Here is a 22,723-nt window from a genome sequence, read left to right on the forward strand (position 1 = left end):
TTATTTCATGGATCGGGTGTTTTGTGTGGGCACGCGTTCCGAGTGTGACACTGCTGCTGCTGCTGCTGTAGAAGCAACAATTTATTTTTGGCATCTGACATTAGAGCTCACCCTTTGCAATGGCTGGAGCGGCCCCACAAAGCAGCGACAGCACCGCAGCTCGGCTGGGTCTCTTTGTCCGTCCTCCTCCGCTTAGTGAACACAGCCGAGTATTAATGATGGATATCCTTAGTATCAGGGACTGAGCGACACGGTGAGTGATCCAGCTTTTGTTTCTCTCCTCTTGTCTGGTTTCTTTTCTTTTTTTTTTTCTTCCAATGTCTTTATTATTGGAGCCAGTGAAAGGTCAAATAGTGAGAGCGGATGAGATCCAGTTCACACACACTGCTGTTACTGCTGTTACTGGTGTACCGGCTGTGAGTATGTCCAGTATGACACCAAGACAGGAACGATAACTTGCTGTCTGGGTCCAAAACTGTTTGTTTGTTCGCCTGCTGCAACATGCACGTGACAGCTGACTATTCAAACACTTTAATTGTAAGTTTACAATATGTTTTCTGCATTAGCAATACTGATAAAGGCAACACCATGAAAACCTATAGCCTCATTTGATTTCAATCCATGGGCAAGAGAAAATGTTATAGCTCCTCTGTTATCCATCAATCTATTTATTTTTAATTCACAAAACCAATGTACAAGACGATAGAAGAAATTAAGTTTTAGAAAGGAGTGCAATAACATGCAATAATATAAATCCAGCTATCTATCTCATTAGATGAGTTGGTTTAATTTCCATTTTACTAATAATTGTCAAGAGTTTTTAAATGAAAGAATGAGCTCATAAATATTCAGAAACCCAGCTCAGCCATGTGAGTACGATTTAGTCCCCGGTCTGAATGACAGTGTGAAACAGGAGTAGAGCAGTGCATGTACACTTGAACTTTACTTAGTGCCCATTTTATGCACCTTAATAGCTCTACTCGTAGTAGCTACAGAAGAACATATTGTACTTTTTACTCTACTACAAATGCTGCACAGTTTATACATTCTGCATATTTAATTTTGCACAGTTTCTTCTATTTATTCTAATTTTATCTCATACATAATTTATTTGGATGTATTGTATGTATATTTTGTCAAACTTTTCTTATCTCCGTTTTATTTTTGCTCTACCATGCCCTTATTATATTATTATATGTATGCCACTGGATACCTGAATTTCCTTTGGGATCAATAAAGTATCTCTAAGTCTATAGATATTGATTACTTTGCAGATTGCAATTTTACATTGAAACTCCATGATCAGTTTAAGACAGTATAAAAGAAATGGTATTCTTGATACAGAGAAACCAGCAAATCATAATCTCTGAGTATCTGCCACCACAGTGTGTCGATCCTGGCTGCATAATACAATTGATTTAGGTTGCTTTACTTTGGTGTGATTTTAGATATCCATCTTCTATCTTCCTCTTGTAAAGGAATAGTTTTACCTTACATTACTTAACTACAACGCCTGAATACTTATTAAACCAAATGTTTTCTGTCTGCAGCCTGTTGTGAGCTGTGAGAGGAGAGCAGTTTAGTACTTTTGGTGGTGAGCCAGCATCACTCCATCATGACCAAAGACGAGGAGATACCCGACTGGGTCGGAGCTCAGGAGTTCTACGACAAGTATGAGCCCAAAGAGATTCTGGGAAGGTAAGTTCACAGAGTACAGGTCTGTGATAACCGGGGTCTGTTGCTCTCTGTCGGTCACAGTTAATATCAGCTACATATAAATAGACACAGGGACAGCAAAGAAACTGAGCTGGGTGCTAATGGTTTTAATATGTTATATTTAATACAATAGTTCTGGGAGTTTTGCCCATTCACTTCTATGCCGAGGGATTTGTGAGAAGACTGACACCATCCTTAGGTTTATGTTTAACATGACACATTAATGTTGAATGTGGTGTTACACACTCAACACATTAGTTAGATTTTTCAACCGAGACTTCACTTTGATCTCCTTTGATGTGTGGACGGTAGAAAAACAAGCGGATTGGTTTCCCTGAACTTTCCCAGAAGTCCCTGAGAAGTGTCAACACAGTGCCAGTGCCAGTGCCTGCTCATTGTCATTCCCCACCAGCTGTCAGACGGTGGTGCTGTTACGTAAGGCGCAGTGTTCGAGGAAGCTGCATTCATTAACTTAGGCATGTTTTTTGGGGGGGACAAAGAGTTTAGTGTTGTGCGCGTTTCCCCGGGATTGGCTGGCGTGCTGATAGGTTACGTAATTTCACTCCCTTTTCTCACATGCAGGTCATGAGGTCACCGGATGTGGACAATGTGTTCAGCTGCGAGTGAAAACACGGCTCAGTCAGCTCCATAAAACAGAGCAGAGAGCTGGCTGTATTTGTCATTGTCAAGTTTCTGTTATAAAATCATAGTGTATAGACATATGTATATGTATATATATATAGAGAGAGGGGTATAGATGTATACACATATATATATGATGAGGTTAGAATTAAATTAAAGGGATAGTTCAACAGTTTGGCAAATTGGCCCATTGCCATAATCCCTATAGTCATAGCAGTAGGTTCATTACCCTTCTTTGTCGATGCAAGCTATTTTTAGAACAGCAGAGCAGAGCCGTGAGCTGCTCAGAGCTACGCTACGGAGGCTAATGGGATTTCTTGGTTTCCCTCATCAAACTCATCAAATACACAATCTCCATCTCGTAACGGTCCTTTATTATCTCATAGCGTGGTGAATGTGCAGGTCACAACTTGTCCACCAGAGCGTTTTGGAGTTGTTGGATTGTGTATTTGATGAGTTTGATGAGGGAAACCAAGAAATCCCATTAGCCTCCGTAGCGTACTGTAGCTCTGAGCAGCTAGCGGCTCTGCTCCGCCGTTCTAAAAACAGCTTGCACCGACAATTAAAGGTAATAAACCTACTCCTAAAACTATAAGGATTATGGCAATGGGCCAATTTGCCAAAATGTTGAACTATCCCTTTTAACTTGATGTTTTGGTTGCATATGTATTATGAATACTGAATCCATCCCCCTACACATTCCTCAGTGTTAAAACTTTCTGAACATCTGGGCGGACCTGGTTCACATGTGTATGTGAAACATGGTGGTTTTGATTTTGTCATCAAGAATGAGCAGCATTGATACACTGGATTTAGAAAAAGGGACATTTAAAGGATAAAACAACTGACACACAAACAAAGTGTCCTGTTAAGTGCAGCTGTTCAAACAGAAACAAGGAACAGATCGCACACCGGGGCTGTAGAAGATAAGAAGGTTGATGATGTGTTTGTTGTCTCGGGCAGGGGAGTGAGCAGTGTGGTGCGTCGCTGCATCGACAAAAACACGTCCGTGGACTACGCGGTGAAGATCATCGACATCACCCCCTCGGACAAGATGACCGCGCAGGAGATCGAGGAGCTCAGGGAGGCCACGGTGAAGGAGATCGACATCCTCAAGAAAGTGTACGGACAGGACAACATCAGTAAGCACGATCCTCCGATTCTACACTGCAAAAACACAAATATCTTACCAAGAATATTTGTCTAATTTCTAGTCAATATGTCATTTCTAGTCAAAACAAATCTCATTCTACTTAAAATAAGACTCATCACATTAAAAAGCAGCTTGTTTTTAGTTCATTTTTACTTCTTTCAAGCAGTTTTTCATTTGAAATAAGTAGAAAAATCTGACAGTGGAGCAAGTTTTTCTTTCTTATCACAAGCACAAAAAACCCTCTTTCACTGGCAGATTTTTCTACTTATTTCAAGTGAATATTTGTTTGAAACAAGTAAAAATTAACTAAAAACAAGTTAAGTTTTAATTATTTATTTTAAAGTGGAAAGAGATTAGTTTAGACTAGAAATGAGACATTTTGACAAGAAAAAGGACAAATATTCTTGGAAAGATTCAGAGTTTTTGCAATGTAACTGAAAAGCTGTAGTCAGTATTAGTTTAGACAATCCACTGAAGTGTCGACACCAGAGTAGCCCAGTTGTCCTGATGTTGCTGACACAAAGCAAAGAGCCTTTATCCCACTAACCTGCTGCAGAGGTCAGCTGTGTGGTGATATTATCTACTGATTTAAGGCCCTTTTGTTTTGCCTGTTATGATTGAATGAGTGAATGTGTCTCAAGCGTTTCTCTCTCTCTCTCTCTCTGTCTCCAGTTCAGCTCAAAGACTGCTTTGAGTCCAAAGCCTTCTTCTTCTTGATTTTTGACCTGTAAGTGTCAGATCTCAACTTTTACACAGCTACGTTTTAAACTCAAAAAGCTGAATTTGTTCCAAAAATAATATTATTGTCTTTCCCTCCAGGATGAAAAGGGGTGAACTTTTTGACTACCTCACAGAGAAAGTTACTCTGAGTGAGAAGGAAACCAGGTCAGTGAGTGTGTTCTTTCGTATTTTTTTCATTTATTTAGACAGGAGAGAAAAAAATTAATCTTGAAAGAGTTTGGCCTGTGTTGGTTTTTTAGGAAGATCATGCGCTCTCTGATGGAGGTGGTCCAGTTTCTTCACAACCAGAACATCGTTCACCGGGACCTGAAGCCTGAGAACATCCTCTTGGACGACGACATGAACATCAAACTCACCGACTTTGGCTTTTCTGTGCAAATACAGCCGGGAGAGAAGCTAAAAGGTCAGTGATGAATGAACGTGAAGACCTCAAACTCTTCGCTATGCCTTAAAACCACTGAACAATATAAAAAAACCAACAGATTCAGCAGAAATTAAGTGTCCTGCTCCAGTAAAATCACAGCCAGCTGTGTGTTTCCCGGTACACCAGCTGCCGGTGATTGGTGGAGAATGTAGATCTGGTTGCACAACATGCTCCCCTCTCTCGTAGCTGCCCCTAGAAAGGTTAAGGTGCAACAGGACACTCGGATCTATTTGGTGTGGTCCCAGACACTCGGAACACACTGACCTTTTCCAGACAGGCTCCTGTGAAAACAGCTGCTCATTAGTGGTGGGAACTGCCCAACGTGGCAGCAGCTACTACAGTAGTGGTACAAAATGATAAGTGGCATCATTTGGCTGTTTGTACTATATCAGTATGTGATAACTTAGATTACTTCCATATCTTCAGTGACCAATAAAATGCGCAGTGCATCTTCGTAAAGGGATAGTTCCCATTGCCGTAATCCCTGAGTAGGTTCGTTGTACCTTTAATTGTCGGTGCAAGCTGTTATTAGAACGGCGGAGCAGAGCTGCGAGCTGCTCAGAGCTACGCTACGGAGGCTAATGGGATTTCTTGGTTTCCCTCATCAAATACACAATCCAACAACTCCAAAACGCTCTCATGGACAAGTTGCGACCTGCACATTCACCACGCTATGAGATAATAACGGAGCGTTGCGATACAGGGTTGTTTTCAAGCTAAATGCATGCAAAACCGTGTTCCCGTCGGGGCAGTTTTTCGGCAAGCAGTCTCTGCATTTGCCTCGAAAACAACTCCGTCTCGTAACGTTCAGGTCACAACTTATCCACGCATTTGATGAGTTTGATGAGGGAAAACAAGAAATCCCATTAGCCTCCGTAGCGTAGCTCTGAGCAGCTCGCGGCTCTGCTCCGCCGTTCTAAAAATAGCTTGCACGTACTTTATATTTGGGTGTTTGCATTAAAGGTAACGAACCTACTCCTAAGACTATAAGGATTGTGGCAACGGGCCAATTTGCCAAAATGTTGAACTATCCCAAAAAACAAAAGGGGGAATAAAATGAATTGAATTGAATACAGGCCAGACATCTTCCACAAAGAACATGCTTTACTCCAGTATTGTAACAATTAACTTCCTAGGCGCATACATACAGAAGTGCATTGCATTCACTGGATAAAAATAAAATTTAGACACCTTATTTCGTAATTACGAGATAAGGTGTCTAAATTTTTTTTTTATCCAGTGTACGCAATGCGCTTCCGTACATACATACACAGAAATGACAGCCTGTTGCCTGTTGATTTTCATGTATCCACTTGTGAATCTCTGGTCACATTCATTGGATAACTGGTGGTAATGGTCAGTAGGATGCCGCATTAGAGCATCTGCAGTCTGTCTGAGTGAGAGATTGTATTGCTCTTTTCACCCCTGCCCATTACAGTAGGTTCCAATGATCACTGAGGGGCAGTACTGTACAAGCAGGATAATAACACCACGACAATAACACGACCTGGTGCCCACTTTGCAGCCAAAGCCCTGATTGTTTCACAGCTCATTTTAAAATGTTGAAATAAAACACAGTTTTACACTAAATGAACATTTTCATTTTGCCCTGTCTGTGTTGCAGAGGTGTGTGGGACCCCCGGTTACCTCGCCCCAGAGATCATCGAGTGCTCCATGGATGCGGGACACGCAGGATATGCGACTCCTGTGGACATGTGAGTGTTCAGGAGCTCAAACCGCAGCGTGGAACCATCTGAACATTACAGATACAGCCATGTGAACAAATAGGACACCTCCATTTGGTTTACGCCAAAGAATGTCCTCTGTTCTGGTGTCCAAATAGTTCAATTTTAGACTAATCTGTCCAAAGAACATTACTCCAGAAGTCCTGTTTGGTCTTTGTCTGCGTTCTCTCTGGCAAACTTCAGTCTGGCCTACATGTGGTTCTTGGAGAGCAAAGGTTTCTCCTTGCACACCTCCCATGCAGGTTACACTGGTTCAGTCGCTTTCTGATTGTAGAGTCATGTACTTTCACATCAACAGTAGTCAGAGCACGGCCAAACCTGGACATGTTGGCAGTTGTTTTGAATGTCCTCTACTTGTCGACTATTTTCCAGACAGTGGAGTGGCTGATTTCAAATATATTTGAGATCTTTTTAAATACCTTCCCAGACAGATAAGCTGCTACAGTCTTCTTTCTGAAGGCTCCGGACAGCTTTTTCCTCTCACCACGGTGTTCACTCTCACTTCAACAGTCAGGAATACACCAGACTAAATGCCTGAGGTTTAAATAGGACAAGCCTTCTTCCGAAAAGCTGAGAAACAATGTTCAGATCATGTTCACCTGATGTGATTCACCTGTGTGTGATTTTAGCCATTTTAAGTGGGAATAAATGTGGGGGTGTCGCCAAAAATTGCATTTATTTTATTTTAGAATTACATTAAAGCAGAAGTAAGTGATATATTTGTGTTAATATAAGTCTTAAATAGTTGTATCTTCCGACAGCAATCACTTACATAGAGTGTTTGGTCTGAAACACGGGTCTGTCAGTCACTCTGCTCTGCTCTGAGCCCAGGAGAAAACTTTCCTTGTATCCTACAACCTTTATCCAATGAGGAGAGAGAACGGCATAAAGGGGCGGTCGTAGGGACGAGGGCGGGGACTGCTAACTCCATCTGCTGACAGGAAGTTAGCCAAAACCACCGGATCGCTTACTTCTGCTTTAATTTCAGTTTTAATTGTTTAGTTGTATTACTTGAATTTCCCAGTATTGTTAAAATTGATATTAAATATTCATATGTCCAAATATGTTTAAATAAAAACACACACACACACAGGCAGGCTTTCATAGGGCATCCTAACTTTTTCACATGACTGTATAAACTGATTTACTGTACATATATAAAAGCAACAGTAAACCCACTTCCTGAGCTTGGCCGTCCTCTGGTTTATGATTGCAGATGGAGTTCAGGAGTGATCATGTACACGCTGCTCGCCGGCTCGCCCCCCTTCTGGCACAGGAAACAGATGATGATGCTGCGTATGATCTTGGCCGGCACCTACGACTTCTCATCTCCAGAATGGGAAGACCGCTCAGACACTGTGAAAGATCTGGTTGGTCTTTTCTTCACGTCCATTTTTGCTGGTTTTATGTCAATTGAAAAAAAAAAAGAATCAAATCAAAGACAGCTTTCCTTCTTTCAACCCTCAGTATTGATGATAGCTTTACAGGTGGTGACATCAAAAATTGAAATACCCCATAAAGGATTTAATGAACAGGACTTGTGTGCGTGTGGTCTCTCTCCTCAGATCTCTCGGATGCTGGTGGTCGACCCGAGTAAACGTTTCACAGCCACAGATGTTCTCAACCACTCGTTCTTCTCGCAGTATGTGGTTCATGAAGTACGAGAGTTCAGCCCCTACAGGCGCTTCAAGGTGAGATGAGAGAGATTTGGTGCAATTAATAAAAGCATAGCAGCACCGACTCTGTTGTTAACCTTCCATCAGGCAGGTCAGATCATGGATTTAACCCCAAAAACAAAGTAAAATGTTTCATCTTATACATTTAATTTACTTAATTACGGTTAGAGTACTGTTATTTTAATGTCAAATCAGTTTTATTCTATTTTAGACATTGAATCTTGAGGTACAAGCAGCTCATGGGACATTTTGAAAGTGGTTATCTGCAATAAACAATGTGCAGTCAGTGAGACACACATTCTCCACATTTTAACCCTCCTGTTGACCTTCTGTTCCCTTCCTCCATCCTTCCTTCTTTCCTTCCTTCCTTTCTCCCTTCCTTCTTTCCACAATCCTTTTTCCCTTCCTTCTTTCCTTCCTTCCTTCCCTCCTCTTTTGATCCAATTGACCTAATCTGTTCCCTCCCTCCATCCTTTTTCCCTTCCTTCTTTCCACAATCCTTTTCCCCTCCCTTCCTTCCTTCTTTCCCCTCTTCTTCCTTCCTTGAACGAATTTGTTCCCTCCCTCCATCTTTCTTTCCTTCCTTTTTCCCTTCTCTCTTTCCACAATCCTTTCTCGCTCCCTTCCTTCTGACCCAATCTGTTCCCTCCCTCCATCTATCTTTCCTTCCCTTTTCCCTTCCTTCCTTCCTTCAATCCCTTCGTCATTCCTTCTATCCCTTCGTCCTTCTGCCTGCCTTCCTTCCTTCCTTCTATCCCTTTGTCCTTCCTTCCTTCCTTCAATCCCTTCTTCCTTCCTTCCTTCGTCCTTCCTTCTATCCCTTCGTCCTTCCTTCCTTCCTTTAATCCCTTCGTCCTTCCTTCTATCCCTTCATCCTTCCTGCCTTCCTTCTATCCCTTCGTCCTTCCTTCCTTCCTTCAATCCCTCGTCCTTCCTTCTATCCCTTCATCCTTCCTGCCTTCCTTCTATCCCTTCGTCCTTCCTGCCTTCCTTCCTTCAATCCCTTCGTCCTTCCTGCCTTCCTTCTATCCCTTCATCCTTCCTGCCTTCCTTCTATCCCTTCGTCCTTCCTGCCTTCCTTCTATCCCTTCGTCCTTCCTTCTATCCCTTCGTCCTTCCTTCTATCCCTTCATCCTTCCTGCCTTCCTTCCTCCCCTTCGTCCTTCCTGCCTTCCTTCTATCCCTTCATCCTTCCTTCTATCCCTTCATCCTTCCTGCCTTCCTTCAATCCCTTCATCCTTCCTTCCTCCCCTTCGTCCTTCCTTCAATCCCTTCATCCTTCCTGCCTTCCCCCTTCGTCCTTCCTTCTATTCCTTCATCCTTCCTGCCTTCCTTCCTTCCTTCTATCCCTTCGCCCTTCCTTCTATTCCTTCATCCTTCCTGCCTTCCTTCCTGCCTTCCTTCTATCCCTTCGTCCTTTCTTCCTTCAATCCCTTCGTCCTTCCTTCTATCCCTTCATCCTTCCTTCCTTCCTTCTATCCCTTCATCCTTCCTTCCTTCAATCCCTTCGTCCTTCCTTCTTTCCCTTCATCCTTCCTGCCTTCCTTCCTTCTATCCCTTCATCCTTCCTGCCTTCCTTCAATCCCTTCGTCCTTCCTTCTTTCCCTTCATCCTTCCTGCCTTCCTTCCTTCAATCCCTTCGTCCTTCCTTCCTTCTATCCCTTCGTCCTTCCTTCTATCCCTTCATCCTTCCTGCCTTCCTTCTATCCCTTCATCCTTCCTGCCTTCCTTCCTTCTATCCCTTCGTCCTTCCTGCCTTCCTTCAATCCCTTCATCCTTCCTTCTATCCTTCCTGCCTTCCTTCAATCCCTTCATCCTTCCTTCCTTCCTTCAATCCCTTCGTCCTTCCTTCTATCCCTTCGTCCTTCCTGCATTCCTTCTATCCCTTCTTCCTTCCTTCTATCCCTTCATCCTTCCTGCCTTCCTTCCTTCAATCCCTTTGTCGTTCCTTCTATCCCTTCATCCTTCCTTCTATCCTTTCATTCGTCCTTCCTTCCTTCTTTCAATCCCTTTGTCCTTCCTTCTATCCCTTCGTCCTTCCTTCTATCCCTTCATCCTTCCTTCTATCCCTTCGTCCTTCCTTCCTTCTATCCCTTCATCCTTCCTTCTTTGTTCCCTTCGTCCTTCCTGCCTTCCTTCAATCCCTTCGTCCTTCCTTCTATCCCTTCATCCTTCCTGCCTTTCTTCTATCCCTTCTATCCTTCCTGCCTTCCTTCCTTCTATCCCTTCATCCTTCCTGCTTGCCTTCCTTCTATCCCTTCATCCTTCCTTCTATCCCTTCATCCTTCCTTCCTTCCTTGACCCAGGACCCAACAGTTGTGTTTTTAAACAGATAACCACTGCCCTGCTCTTCCCTGACCTCTCTCTCTCTCTCTCTCTCTCTCTCTCTCTCCGTCAGGTCATCTGCATGACGGTGCTCGCCACCATGAGGATCTACTGCAACTACCGCCGCGCCAAGCCCGTCACCAAGGAGGTGATCCAGAGCGACCCGTACGCCGTCAAGCCCATCCGCAAGCTCATCGACGCCTGCGCCTTCAAGATCTATGGCCACTGGGTCAAGAAGGGCCAGACTCAGAACAGAGCTGCACTTTTCGAGAACACTCCCAAAGCCATCCTGCTGTCGATAGCGGCCGAGGCGGACGAGCCGAGCCACAGCATCTGGTAACACGCCACTCGTTTCCTCGTTTCCTCGGGGGCAGATCTGCTGAAGCTTTTACTTGTCCTCCGTGTGGCTTTTTTGTACCTTTCATCGTCGTGCAAAAGAAGCGAACTGGTAAAAAATTAAAGGGATAGTTCACCCTAGAATGATATTTCGCTCATTATCTACTCACCCTCATGTGGACTAATAAGGGCTGGAAGAAGTTTCAGAGTCCACCGTCCTTCTCTGAGTTACAGGGGGTCTTGGCGTAGCAGTGCATTTCAATGCAACGGTTGCAAAGGGACACCGGAGCTCTTCGTAAAAAAACACACTCAAAAAAACATCCAAATACCTCCATGATGCTCGTATGTAATGTCCGTCTTGTGCTGAAGCCCCAAATTGCGTAATTGTCCCGAAAAAAATTAAATAAGTCTATATTTTAAGCTTGTTTGTAGCGGAAGCTTCTCGAAGCTCCTCTTCCTGGTCCGTCCAAATCTCGCGTGATTCGCAGTAACCGCACTGACACTGGCGCAAATCACGCGAGATTTGGACGGACCAGGAAGAGGAGCTTCGAGAAGCTTCCGCTACAAACAAGCTTAAAATATAGACTTATTTAATTTTTTTCGGGACAATTACGCAATTTGGGGCTTCAGCACAAGACGGACATTACATACGAGCATCATGGAGGTATTTGGATGTTTTTTTGTGTGTGTTTTTTTACGAAGAGCTCTGGTGTCCCTTTGCAACCGTTGCATTGAAATGCACTGCTACGCCAAGACCCCCTGTAACTCAGAGAAGCCACGGAGGACTCTGAAAATTCTTCCAGCCCTTAGTCAACATGAGGGTGAGTAGATAATGAGCGAAATATCATTCTAGGGTGAACTATCCCTTTAACGGCCGCCTATATACCGCCAGATGAGCTTCACAAGTCTGTCTTTAATTTGGGGCAACTTATTCTCTAATAATGAATCTTAAAGGGCAGTTATTTATTACCAGAGATATTGTGCCAAGCGTGGCAAAAACCAAGACATCTGGAGCACTATACCAGTGAGAGGATGTGTCACTGTTTAACTCTTTGTTTGCTTTTGTAAAGGTAGAAAAAATGACTGTAAAAATAACAGATTAACTTGTAAAGAAAATAAGTATTTGATTGTGCCCGTTCTTAAATGTATATGCTGTTTTAAGTTATTTTTGTTGTGCATGTTTAAAACAAATTGTTTCTTCAACTCTAAGCAACAATCTTCATATCCCAAAAGTGGACTCATTATCTCCATCATATCATATCTCTTACTGTATGAAGTACATTGACTTGTGTTGTTCATTGTGAGCATATGCAGAATATGAATGTCCCACTTGGAATGATTGTGTTCATACAGATCTGATTGGTTTCTGGTTGTGATTATGGAAACGATGGAGAAACAAGTCACTCCTCAATATGAACATGTTTTATTAGAAATGTGAAACCTGGATTTAGCAGCTGAAGCAAAACTTGTGGAAATATCTTACAATGGAACTGCATACTTGAAATGCCATTTTTGTCTGGCTACTTGATCGTTATGCAGCGTGTACCAGCTTCCAGGGGAGACGATAGCACTTGAAATGTATGCTATGAATTTATTTATTAAAACTTGCATTACATTTAAATTGGGTTTGTTGATTGTGAGTGTTAATGCTCTTTTTCCAACAACTTAAAGCTCAAAAACACAAGATCCGTTCTGATGAATTACATGTTTATTAGAAAAGAATGAGGTACATTCACATCCATGACATCTTCTATATAACTAATCCACTGCAACTTTCTTTCTCGTACAAAATTAGATCTTTTCATGGTGGAGCTGTGGGTAAAAGCAGAAAGAAAAATGATTTTATTTTATAAAGATCACACATTGTGATATTGTTCCTTTGGTTTTTTCATTTCTGTGTTCTTACCATGGGTGTTGAAGCTGACAGAGCTTTCCGACAGTCCTGTCACAACAAAACCAGACAGTGGTGGATCTGCAGAATTTAGTAAAAAAAAAACATCTCAATCTATAAGCAAGAGGAAGTCTGGCAGAGCAGCATTACATCTGCAGCTCCCAAGTGCATCATTGTCCTCATTCCTGTGCAGCTGGAGGAGGCTCGGAGCAGCACTCGTCCTGTCATTTCACAGAAATGAGATAATACTTTTGCATGGTGTCTGACTGTGTCCACCACTGACCAGCTGGAACAGAATTCGTCCATGCCTCGTTCTTTTTATCCTGACATTAATAATCATGCTGCATTTCACTGTGTGAGATTGTGACCGTGCAAACCCACCATCGTCTGCGTATCAGTTGTAGCAGCTTCATGTCTCTTGGGCCAGTGCACGGCGACCTACAGGCTGGCCGAGCGTCACGCGGCCTGCACGTCTCTAAAGTCATGTGTTTCTACACAAGCTGCAGCTGAAACCAATAAAAAGAGACAAGAAATCACACAGAGCTCATCTTGGGATTTAACAAAAAGAGAAAAAAAAAGGGATAATTATAGAACTAAATCATCACAAAATGTCTTCATGCATCAAGCAGCCTTGTAGGAATATACAGACTGGGATTCAAGCCACAACATGTTGCTGTATTCACTCTGACATTAAGAGTGAGGCACTTAATGAGCGCTCTTCTCTTGTTGTTGAGTCAGGATGTGAAACCAGTTCATTTAGCATGGTGTCTGACTGCATTTACTACTGAGGAGTAACACAGAATTCGGCCATGCATTCAAACAAGCGATATTATTGCAGACAATGAGTGACCTCTCTCCATGTTTAACCTCCCGTCTCGACGAGGATTAAAGGTCCAGTGTGTAAAAATGGAGGGAAAACCGTGACATCCAGCGTTCAGATTCTAGATTGCAGCGCTCGCTCGCACCTCCCGTCTGCAAACTAAGTGACGGTGGCCTCCGAGGACAAAAAAACTTTTTGCCGTTTCCTACGCCTTCGTTGGTTTAATTATGAACGTGAAACGCGCTCTCTGGCTGGCTGGTTTTCAGTTCGGGCTGCTGTATAAACATGGCGCCCTAAGACACTCTCTAAAGCAGGACCATTGCTATATGTAGATATAAAAGAGTAATTATAAGTCTACAAAAACCAAACTAATTTTATTTTATAGCGATAATACACTTATAAAAATATATTCATGGGTAGTGTATTCAGATTTTGCCAATAAACCTTGCCAATTATTACACACTGGACCTTTAAAATGAACCAATTTTTAAAAGTGTAAAAAAAATTCACATAAAGATCATATGCAATGTAAATAACTTTCATGTAAAGAGCTTATACACCAAGTCCATGACAAGAAATAGGATAATAATAATACTGTCAAGCTGCCAGACAAGAGTGGGACAGCTTGGCCTTGTTCGAGGTGTTTGCTGGTCTAGCTGCTTAGTTGCTGTTAAAACCATATAATAATGGAGGCTGAAGAGTTGACAAAGACCAGAGGCCTCATTTGGGCTAAAGAGATCTGCATCCATACCAAAGTGGTACTGACCCCAGAGCTGAACGGGTCAAAAGCCCCACAGATTGTTAAAATGTGGTTGATGCAAGCACATAACTACCCCGGTTATTTTACTGTGTCATCAAATTGTTTACTGTGTCACTCAATTGTTGAGTATTATGTGAGTGTGTATGTGTCTGGCTATATGAGTGTGGTTATTAGAGGAGGATGATTGTTATCTGTGTATTGTATGTGTTTGAATGTGTGATGAGAGTGAGAGAGAGTGTATGTGGCTGTGCTGTTAGTCCCTATTGTGCACTTTATGATTTGGCGCTCCTGTTTCCCTGCTTTTATTAGTGCATTCTGTCAATTTTTTTTTTAAATATTATGTCCTATTTCAATTAATCTTAATATTGTATCTGTTCCCACTTTACCTGCCCAGGGACTACAGGCGGAAATTAGCAATTGTTGCTATAACCTGGCTCAGAGCATCTCTTCTTGTTTTACAAGATTAATGTTTTTTGTGCATTGTCCCCGTTTTAAATAAATACATTCATTCATTCATTCAAATGATTAACCTTCTGTCTCAATACACTTCCACCTGCTCCCCCTCACCTCTGCCACGTGGTCGCATCATGTCTGAGGACGGGGGCTCCTCCAGTGAGTGGGTCGTGGAGGTCACGGCATCTCCTCCAGTGAGATCCTGTGATTTCAACTGCACACAAAAACACAATTAAATAACACGACCATGAGCATATTTGTATCCTTTAATTTAGACACATTCAGTGTTGTAGTTTGAAGCCCGGCTGCTGCTAAGTGCTAACCTCACCACTATAGGACCAGCGGCTACTGTTAGCTTTAGCTTTAGCTTTAATGATTCACAGCAGCTTGAATTTCAGTTTTACACCAAACTAAAACATTGTGAACTTCTAAATGCTCTTTTATATACAGTCTGTGTGTGGTCCTAACCCTCACCCTGTTACAGACAGACCTCTGCATGCATGTGTCACACGCTGCCCATGCTAACTTACACAAGCTAACTTACTTCCCACGCGTGTATCGTAAAGATAATCTTGTACATTTAGCCTGCTAGCTGCTGTAGAGAGCTGTGCTGGTGGAAAACTCACCTTTTCTCTGCACCCACGTGAAGTTTTACAGCAAACAGGACGATGTAGATTAACAGCGGCATTTTACAGCGGGTAGACAGACACCACGACTCCAACGTGGGACATCCACCATCGGCTGCTGCTTCATATAATACATCCATGCTGCTTCTTTGGTCTTCCTCTTCCTGGGTTGGCTTCTTCTCCTTCTTCGGCCGTTCACCGGTATTTCAGGCTCATCACCGCCCCCATCTGGACATGGACCATAGTTCTTCTGTTGGGTAATGTCTTTATTAAGGACGTGACCTTTTCCTCACGAGTTTGCCTTTATCTACCAGTAGTAGCATGTGTCTATTTGAATGTAGTATTCCTGCCACTATAGTTTTGCCCTCTGCTCCTAATGGGTCCATGCCTATGTTCCCACAGTTCTAATATTTTTCTCAAAATTAGGCCCTATGTTCCCACTGGACTCTCTCTACCTATCTGGACTCTATCTATCTAACTCTTTTCTTCATTGCCTAAACCCAACCAGTGGTGGGAACATAGGGCTGTGGGAACATAGGGCCTAATTTTCAGTGACAACAAAAGTTAGAAATGTGGGAACATAAGGCTGTGGGAACAGAGGAATGACCCCCTCCTAATTTCATGTTCATCTTCTCCACCTGGTTATTTCAACATACATTTTACAGTGTGCTGTTTGTAATGTCTTATATCTTGAGTAATAACAAACTGATCTGTTTTTTTATGTCTTAACACACAATACAACCTTCACAATGCAATGATGTCTAAACACATCGATGCTGCGCAGGGAATATATATATTTTATTTACATCTCTTTGATTCTGCTGATTTCTCCTGCCCTGTGAATGTTGGCCTGTTATTCCCAAACTAGCCATTATAACAGGGGAGGGACGGTGTGAACAGAACTCCAGCCTAAAGTAGAGAAGTCTGCAGAATAAGGGTTACGGTAGGGTTATTTTGTAACTTTCCTATTGATACAGTATCTGACCTGACACATTCCCAGCTGCCAGATACTGTCCTCCCTATGAATTCTGCACTAGCATGTGGGACTTGTTATAGTTGGGGAAGTCAGTTGGGAATGGGATGTTTTACTTCCTCGGGAGAAACTGTGATTGTCACAACAGGGGCTGAGTTTGAACAGCTGAAATTCACAGGACTGGTTTGTTACAGAAGTCAGCAAATGTATCTGACATTTTATTTTTATTTTTTATTATCTAAATACAGATTCAACAGACTGGACATAAGTAAAAGACAGTAAAAGACTCATCTCCCTGACCTGCAGAACTGAAAGATTTAAGAGGTCATTTGTTCCTGCTGCAATCGTTTTATATAACACTTGTTAAAATGTTTTTTGTGTTCATCTTTTTTGTGTCATTGTTGTGTGAGCTACTGGACTAACTTGAATTTCCCTGCTAGGGATGAATAAAGTATTCTCTATCTATCTGTAAGACCTCCTCCCTACTTTCACCCCTGGATAATGCAAATGCCTTTAACCCTCTATGGTACGCATTATGATGCCAGTGGGGGAAAAAATGTTTGGAGTGTTTTTATGCCTCAAAATAGACTAAATAAACATAATCTAAAGAAATTAAAAAAAAAAAAAAAAATTTGGGAAGTTTTTGGGATTTGTTGACTGCAGGCAACATTGTACCATTACGGTTCGTCATATACTGTATTAGAAACACCAGTCTCTGTAGACTTTCACCTTCACTGGCCTCATCCTCATCCGAATTCTCATTCTCATCTTCCTCATCATCATCATAATAGCCTGATGTTTACTTTACTGCATCCAAAATCACATTTATTAAGGATAAAAACCAAAATTATGATGAATTATATGTTTTTGAACATTATATTTACACCTAAACACACTCGACCATAGTCTCATAATGCAATTTTGATTCCATAATGGTCCACTGTTGCCTCAAGGCAACATTGCAATTTTCTATAATGGTACGTTGTTGCTTTCGGGCAACAGGTGCATTTTAACAAGTTTCCATTATTTAATAAGTAAATAAATTGCATGAAACTATTAAAAATTAAACTTTACTAATCTATTAGTGTAAATATATATTTTTTCCAGATGAAAAGGGGCCAGGAAGTTACTGTTTGTTTTCAGACCGTTTTAGTGGAGCAAAATGGCAAACCTGTTTCCTTTGAAAAAGTCTGCAAAAAAGGGTTTCAGTGGCTTCTTGAAAGTCATGTGATAAATTAAAGCATTGTTATTGGTTCTCTAAGGTCTCCTCTCTTTTTTTGAAAGTATTACAGCATTAAATGGGATGAATTGTGGAGATGTGACAGGCCAAAAAGTGGTATGTTGCCTGAGGGTTAAAGATTTGGTATTCTCACTCAGTCTAAATAAAGTTTGTTTAGTAGTGTCTCCTCGCGTCCAAGTGTTTGTTACTTTAGTAAAACATGCTCCTTGGTGTCTCCAGTGAGTCCACATCTGACATTTCTGTTGTTACAGTTTTGTGTCGAATGTTACCTCTCCTCCCACTGTGGTCGAACCCGAACGTTGCCGTTGTCATGGTACCGAATCAAAAGTGGGCGGTCCCTCCCGCCGCCGGCTTCACCCTGATTGGCTGAGCGCCGCTGATGAGGAAGTGTGCGACCTCTCCGAGCTCCGAGAAGGGTCGCGGTTTGGTTTGGTTAACGCTGGACTGGAGCTGCTGCTGTCGCTGTCGCTGTCTCATCTACGCTGCTGCTGCTGCTGCTACTGCTACCGGTAAGTAACAGGAGGAGGAGGAACGAGCACATCCCATAATAAAGTGAATGTTGTAAATAAATAAATAAATAAATAAATGCATTTTTAAAGCCCTATACGCGTACTGCTCTGAGCTGCTGGGGTCGTTTCATAGAGGGTGTTAGAAGCTGAAGGCAGACAGCAGCGTCCTAGTCTCTTTGAACCGTTATTATCTGTAACTTAACGTTAACGTAAAGTGGTGACATGTTTATCGTAGCATCCTGCACCGGAGGACAACTATTAGGGCACAAAACGAGCAGGTTTCATCGTCTTTGGTGTTTGTTGTGTGTTTCTTTCTCGTGCCAGCTAGCCCCGCTCCTCTGTACTGTAGTGAGCCTCGGGGTGACGCAATCTGGGCAGAGGATGTCCTGACTGGGCTGCCTCCTCCTCCTCCTCCTCCTCCTCCTCCTCCTCTATGGTTTGTTTAGGCAGCCAGCTTTATGTAACAGCGGAGTTTTTTCTCCCCAGACCCCCGGACCGGACCGACCGCGCGATTAATATGGGATGAGATGAGCTCCGTCCGTCCATGCAGAAACATTTTGCACATAGGTATTTTGAGCCCACGGGTGCATGCGTTTGCTGCTCCGCTGGATTAAACAGATCCACTGCATACAGGGCTTAGTTAGTTAAACAGAGAAAGCAGGGCAGCTGCTCTGCAAAATCACAGACCTCACGTTAAAAAACAGCTCGCGACCCTAGTAATAGCCACAATCAGATTTGCGCCCCAGATGAACTTCACACATCCTAGTGGTTTAAAGTAAATACTGAATAAGAAATCCTTTAAAATGCTTCATAATTATGTTTTTATCCATCCTCCAAGTCAGACACTGTCTCTCGTTATGTTTTTCACGTTATTCTCTGATGTGTAATTTAATTTCACAGATCCAGGCATCCATCCATCCACCCATCTGTTTTGGAGAGCACATGTCACAGTTTATTGCAGATTGTACCATTTATCCCATAAATGTGTTGTTTGGATTCACTAATGATCATGACAGGACTTGTTTTTTTGCTCAGTGTTATGTAATTGGTTTGTTTTTGTTCTCTGTGTTTTATATTCATATCATAAATCAGAATTTGCAAGTATAAATATGTATGAGCTAACTGTCTGTCTGTGTGCAGCTCTATGTTTCATCTGTGGCTGAGTCACGCCCACGTGTCTGTCTGAATTAAGTGTTAATACCGTTCTTCCATCAGACCTGTAATTCCTGTTGAACTACCTCTGCTCTTTTTGAGCCTGTCACACTGTATCTCTGTTTTCCCACAGCATGATGACTACACTCTCCCAGACAAAGGAGCTCTTCAGGAGGGCAGATGCTGTCTGTTTCGATGTGGACAGCACCGTGATCAAAGAGGAAGGCATTGATGAATTGGCCAAGTTCTGTGGAGTGGGGGATGCAGTCACAGAGATGTATGTGTGTATAAACGCTGTTGTGCATGCTAACATCTGGAACAAATCCAGTAACGTGTGTTTAGTATTAAGACACCTTTGTGTTACTTTAACACGTCAGGACCCGCAAAGCCATGGGTGGCTCAATGACCTTTAAAACGGCCCTGACTGAACGTCTTTCCATCATCCGATGTTCCAGAGAACAAGTGAACAAACTGATAACAGACCACCCACCTCAGCTGACTCCAGGCATCAGGTGAGTGTGACTAGATTCTGCTTATCTGAGTTGTTGAGTGACATTGTTTTACACATAATAGAGAAAAATGACTGTGCACACGGGAAAGACGCCCATAAACCAACCACCTAAATGGAAACACTTGTGCTGAGCGATCCAACTGTACTTGTTGATCATTTGTTGCCATTCAGGAACAGAAGGATTAAGCAATCTAGAAATGTTCAGGATTAATGTTAAAGGGATGGTTCAACATTTTGGCAAATTGGCCCATTGTCATAATCCCTATAGTTTTAGGAGTAGGTTCGTTAGCTTTAATTGTCGGTGCAAGCTGTTTTGAGAACGGCGGAGCAGAGCCGTGAGCTGCTCAGAGCTACGCTACGGAGGCTCATTATGGGATTTCTTGGTTTCCCTCATCAAACTCATCAAATACACAATCCAACAACTCCACAACGCTCTGGTGGACAAGTTGTGACCTGCACATTCACCACGCTATGAGATAATAACACAACGTTACCAGACAGAGTTGTTTTAGAGGGAAATGCAGAGACTGCTTGCTGAAAAACTGCCGCTGAAGGGAACATGCATCAGCGGTTTTGCATGAATTGACCTTGAAAACAACTCAGTTTCGTAACGTTCTGTTATTGTCTCATAGCCTGGTGAATGTGCAGGTCACAACTTGTCCACCAGAGCGGTTTGGAGTTGTTGGATTGTGTATTTGATGAGGAAAACCAAGTAATCCCATTAGCCTCCATAGTGTAGCTCTGAGAAGCTCGCGGCTCTGCTCCGCCGTTCTAAAAACAGCTTGCACTGACAATTAAAGGTAACGAACCTGCTTTTAAAACTGTAGGGATTATGGCAATGGGCCAATTTGCCAAAATGTTAAACTATCCCTTTAAGCCATAATGGTCTCTGGGAGTGGTTTATACAATAAAATAAAAAGCCGGTGATTTAGGTTCCAAATCATCCAACACATGACAGCCATCCAGTTTCTGAAATTGTACAAAACTGTTTCTTTTTTGAGCTTAAATGAGCTGTCTGTTTGTATTTAACTATCATGGCTGCTGACATGGCAGACAGTTTGTTGGCAGTTTACACACCCTCTTTATTAGGCATGAGATCTCCCAAATATGAGTGTGCTGGCATTAATGCCTTACATGTGTTTATCATCATAGGCTCTAAAGGCGTGTAATTACTCACATCTAAGTGCAAATGTGTGCAGTGACGGTTTGCTGAGATGTAGATGACAGATGAGTTCTCTTGGCCCAAGTGAGATCTTACCATTGCCTGTTACACAAAAATGTTGGAAAAAAAGAAAAATATACATGCCTCTGATTTGAGTGTTTGATGAATGTCCATTTATCTTCATCCAGGGAGCTCGTGGATCATCTGCACCAACGCAACACGAAGGTGTTCCTCATCTCGGGCGGCTTCCGCTGCATCGTGGAACACGTGGCCACTCAGCTGAACATTCCTCTGCACCACGTCTACGCCAACCGGCTCAAGTTCTACTTCAACGGTAAGAGCTGTTGGTGACTTTTCCTCCGTTCTTACAGGAGCGGAGCTTTATGATGTTTTTTTTAGATCCTTCACCTGATGTTTCTCATGACTGCTTGTTCTTAAAGGGATAGTAGCATTTTTTTAAAGTGGGGTTGTATGATCTACAAATAGCCCCTAAGTACTTTAATTGCAGTAGAAGACTCTCTGCTCTCCTCCCGTTAGCAACGCCAGCCCATAATAGCCCTGCCCAGAGATTTACAACATACAGTGTTGTGAACAGACCCAAAGAAACGGCCTATTTTCACGGCCTAAAAGAGGTTTTACGTGAAAAAAATACACAGTTCCATTGTTCACTATAATATAATTTTTTCCAGCCCCTCAAAGTGCAGGAAAAACACAGTTTTTATTTGGACCTAACCAACTGCTGATTGGCGGGCGCTAACCCTGGGCGGAGGGATACGTGAGTTGGTTAGGTCCAAATAAAAACAGTGTTTTTCCTGCACTTTGAAGGACTGGAAAAATTATATTGAACAATGGAACTGTGTATTTTTTTTTCACGTAAAACCTCTTTCAGGCCGCGAAAATAGGCCGTTTCTTTGGGTCCATTCACAACAATGTATGTTGTAAATCTCTGGGCAGGGCTATTATGGGCTGGCGTTGCTAACGGGAGGAGTGCAGAGAGTCTTCTACTGCAATTAAAGTACTTAGGGGCTATTTGTAGATCATACAACCCCACTTAAAAAAAAAGCTACTATCCCTTTAATCAAACCATGTGTTTTCCAGGAGAGTACGCTGGTTTCGATGAGAGCCAGCCCACAGCTGAGAGCGGTGGGAAAGGGAAGGTCATCAGCATGCTGAAGGAACAGTACGGCTTCAAGACCGTGGTGATGATCGGAGATGGAGCCACCGATCTAGAGGCCTGCCCCCCCGCTGTAGGTGTTGCATCTTGTGCCGTTTGTCGTCGGTTTCCAGTGGGCATACGGATATTTGTGTGTTTTACCTTGTCATTTTTTTCATTCTCAGAGCGCTTTCATCGGATTTGGTGGGAACGTCGTGAGGGCGCAGGTTAAGGAGAGGTGTTTGTGGTACGTTACAAGTTTCGGGGAGCTACTAAAAGAACTGGAGAAGATCTAAAGATGCTGAAAGAGTAGTAACTACTGATTTTAACATTTTATATCTGCACCTAAGGATGTGCCTCTGATGCTTTTATCCAGAGCATATCTTTCCTTAGGCTTTTAAATTTTTATAATGAAAAATGTTTACACTAGTGACGCCAATTTTACCTTCATGTGGATGTTGCCTTATTGATTTTTATACTAGAGGATACTGTACGAATAACCAAACACTGTCCGTGGAGGGTTAAAGAAAGTTTTAGTGTTTCTGCACTTTTTGCATTAGGTAATCTAATACAACTCGTGCATATAAAGGCATGTGCAATGAGCTTTAGAAATGTTTTAATTCTGTATAGACACTACGAGCTGTAACCAGACATGTCATTGAGTGTGGTGACTTCAGTCCTACCAAGAACGTCGGCATTAAAAATAAAGACGTGT

At 42.5% G+C, this 22,723-nt stretch overlaps 3 protein-coding genes and 2 non-coding genes across 5 annotated transcripts in view; 2 read left to right on the plus strand and 3 right to left on the minus strand.

Annotated features, from left to right (window-relative positions):
* The window catches only part of LOC146976627 (BICD family-like cargo adapter 1), a 165,413-nt gene that overhangs the window by 49,304 nt on the left and 93,386 nt on the right, over positions 1-22,723 (minus strand). The gene's annotated exons all lie outside the window — the stretch shown is intronic.
* phkg1a (phosphorylase kinase, gamma 1a (muscle)) lies at positions 33-10,923 on the plus strand. Its single transcript, XM_085796545.1, has 10 exons — positions 33-253; positions 1,551-1,698; positions 3,322-3,500; positions 4,184-4,238; positions 4,331-4,396; positions 4,492-4,655; positions 6,301-6,391; positions 7,638-7,791; positions 7,987-8,112; positions 10,496-10,923. Exons 2-10 carry the CDS (start codon positions 1,616-1,618, stop codon positions 10,760-10,762), a joined length of 1,185 nt encoding a protein of 394 aa, XP_085652671.1. The 5' UTR covers positions 33-253; positions 1,551-1,615; the 3' UTR covers positions 10,763-10,923.
* LOC146976631 (small nucleolar RNA SNORA15) lies at positions 12,821-12,957 on the minus strand. Its single transcript, XR_015037516.1, has one exon. It is a non-coding gene; the product is annotated as a small nucleolar RNA SNORA15 (small nucleolar RNA).
* Positions 13,321-13,462, minus strand: LOC146976632 (small nucleolar RNA SNORA15). Its single transcript, XR_015037515.1, has one exon. It is a non-coding gene; the product is annotated as a small nucleolar RNA SNORA15 (small nucleolar RNA).
* psph (phosphoserine phosphatase) lies at positions 18,049-22,723 on the plus strand. Its single transcript, XM_085796562.1, has 6 exons — positions 18,049-18,068; positions 19,314-19,459; positions 19,560-19,694; positions 21,044-21,189; positions 21,954-22,102; positions 22,194-22,723. The coding sequence occupies exons 2-6, from the start codon at positions 19,317-19,319 to the stop codon at positions 22,302-22,304; spliced, it is 684 nt and encodes a 227-aa protein (XP_085652688.1). The 5' UTR covers positions 18,049-18,068; positions 19,314-19,316; the 3' UTR covers positions 22,305-22,723.

This window comes from Trachurus japonicus, chromosome 13 (assembly GCF_045865225.1).
Source record: "Trachurus japonicus isolate A0001 chromosome 13, Traja_1.0".
NCBI lineage: Eukaryota > Metazoa > Chordata > Actinopteri > Carangiformes > Carangidae > Trachurus > Trachurus japonicus.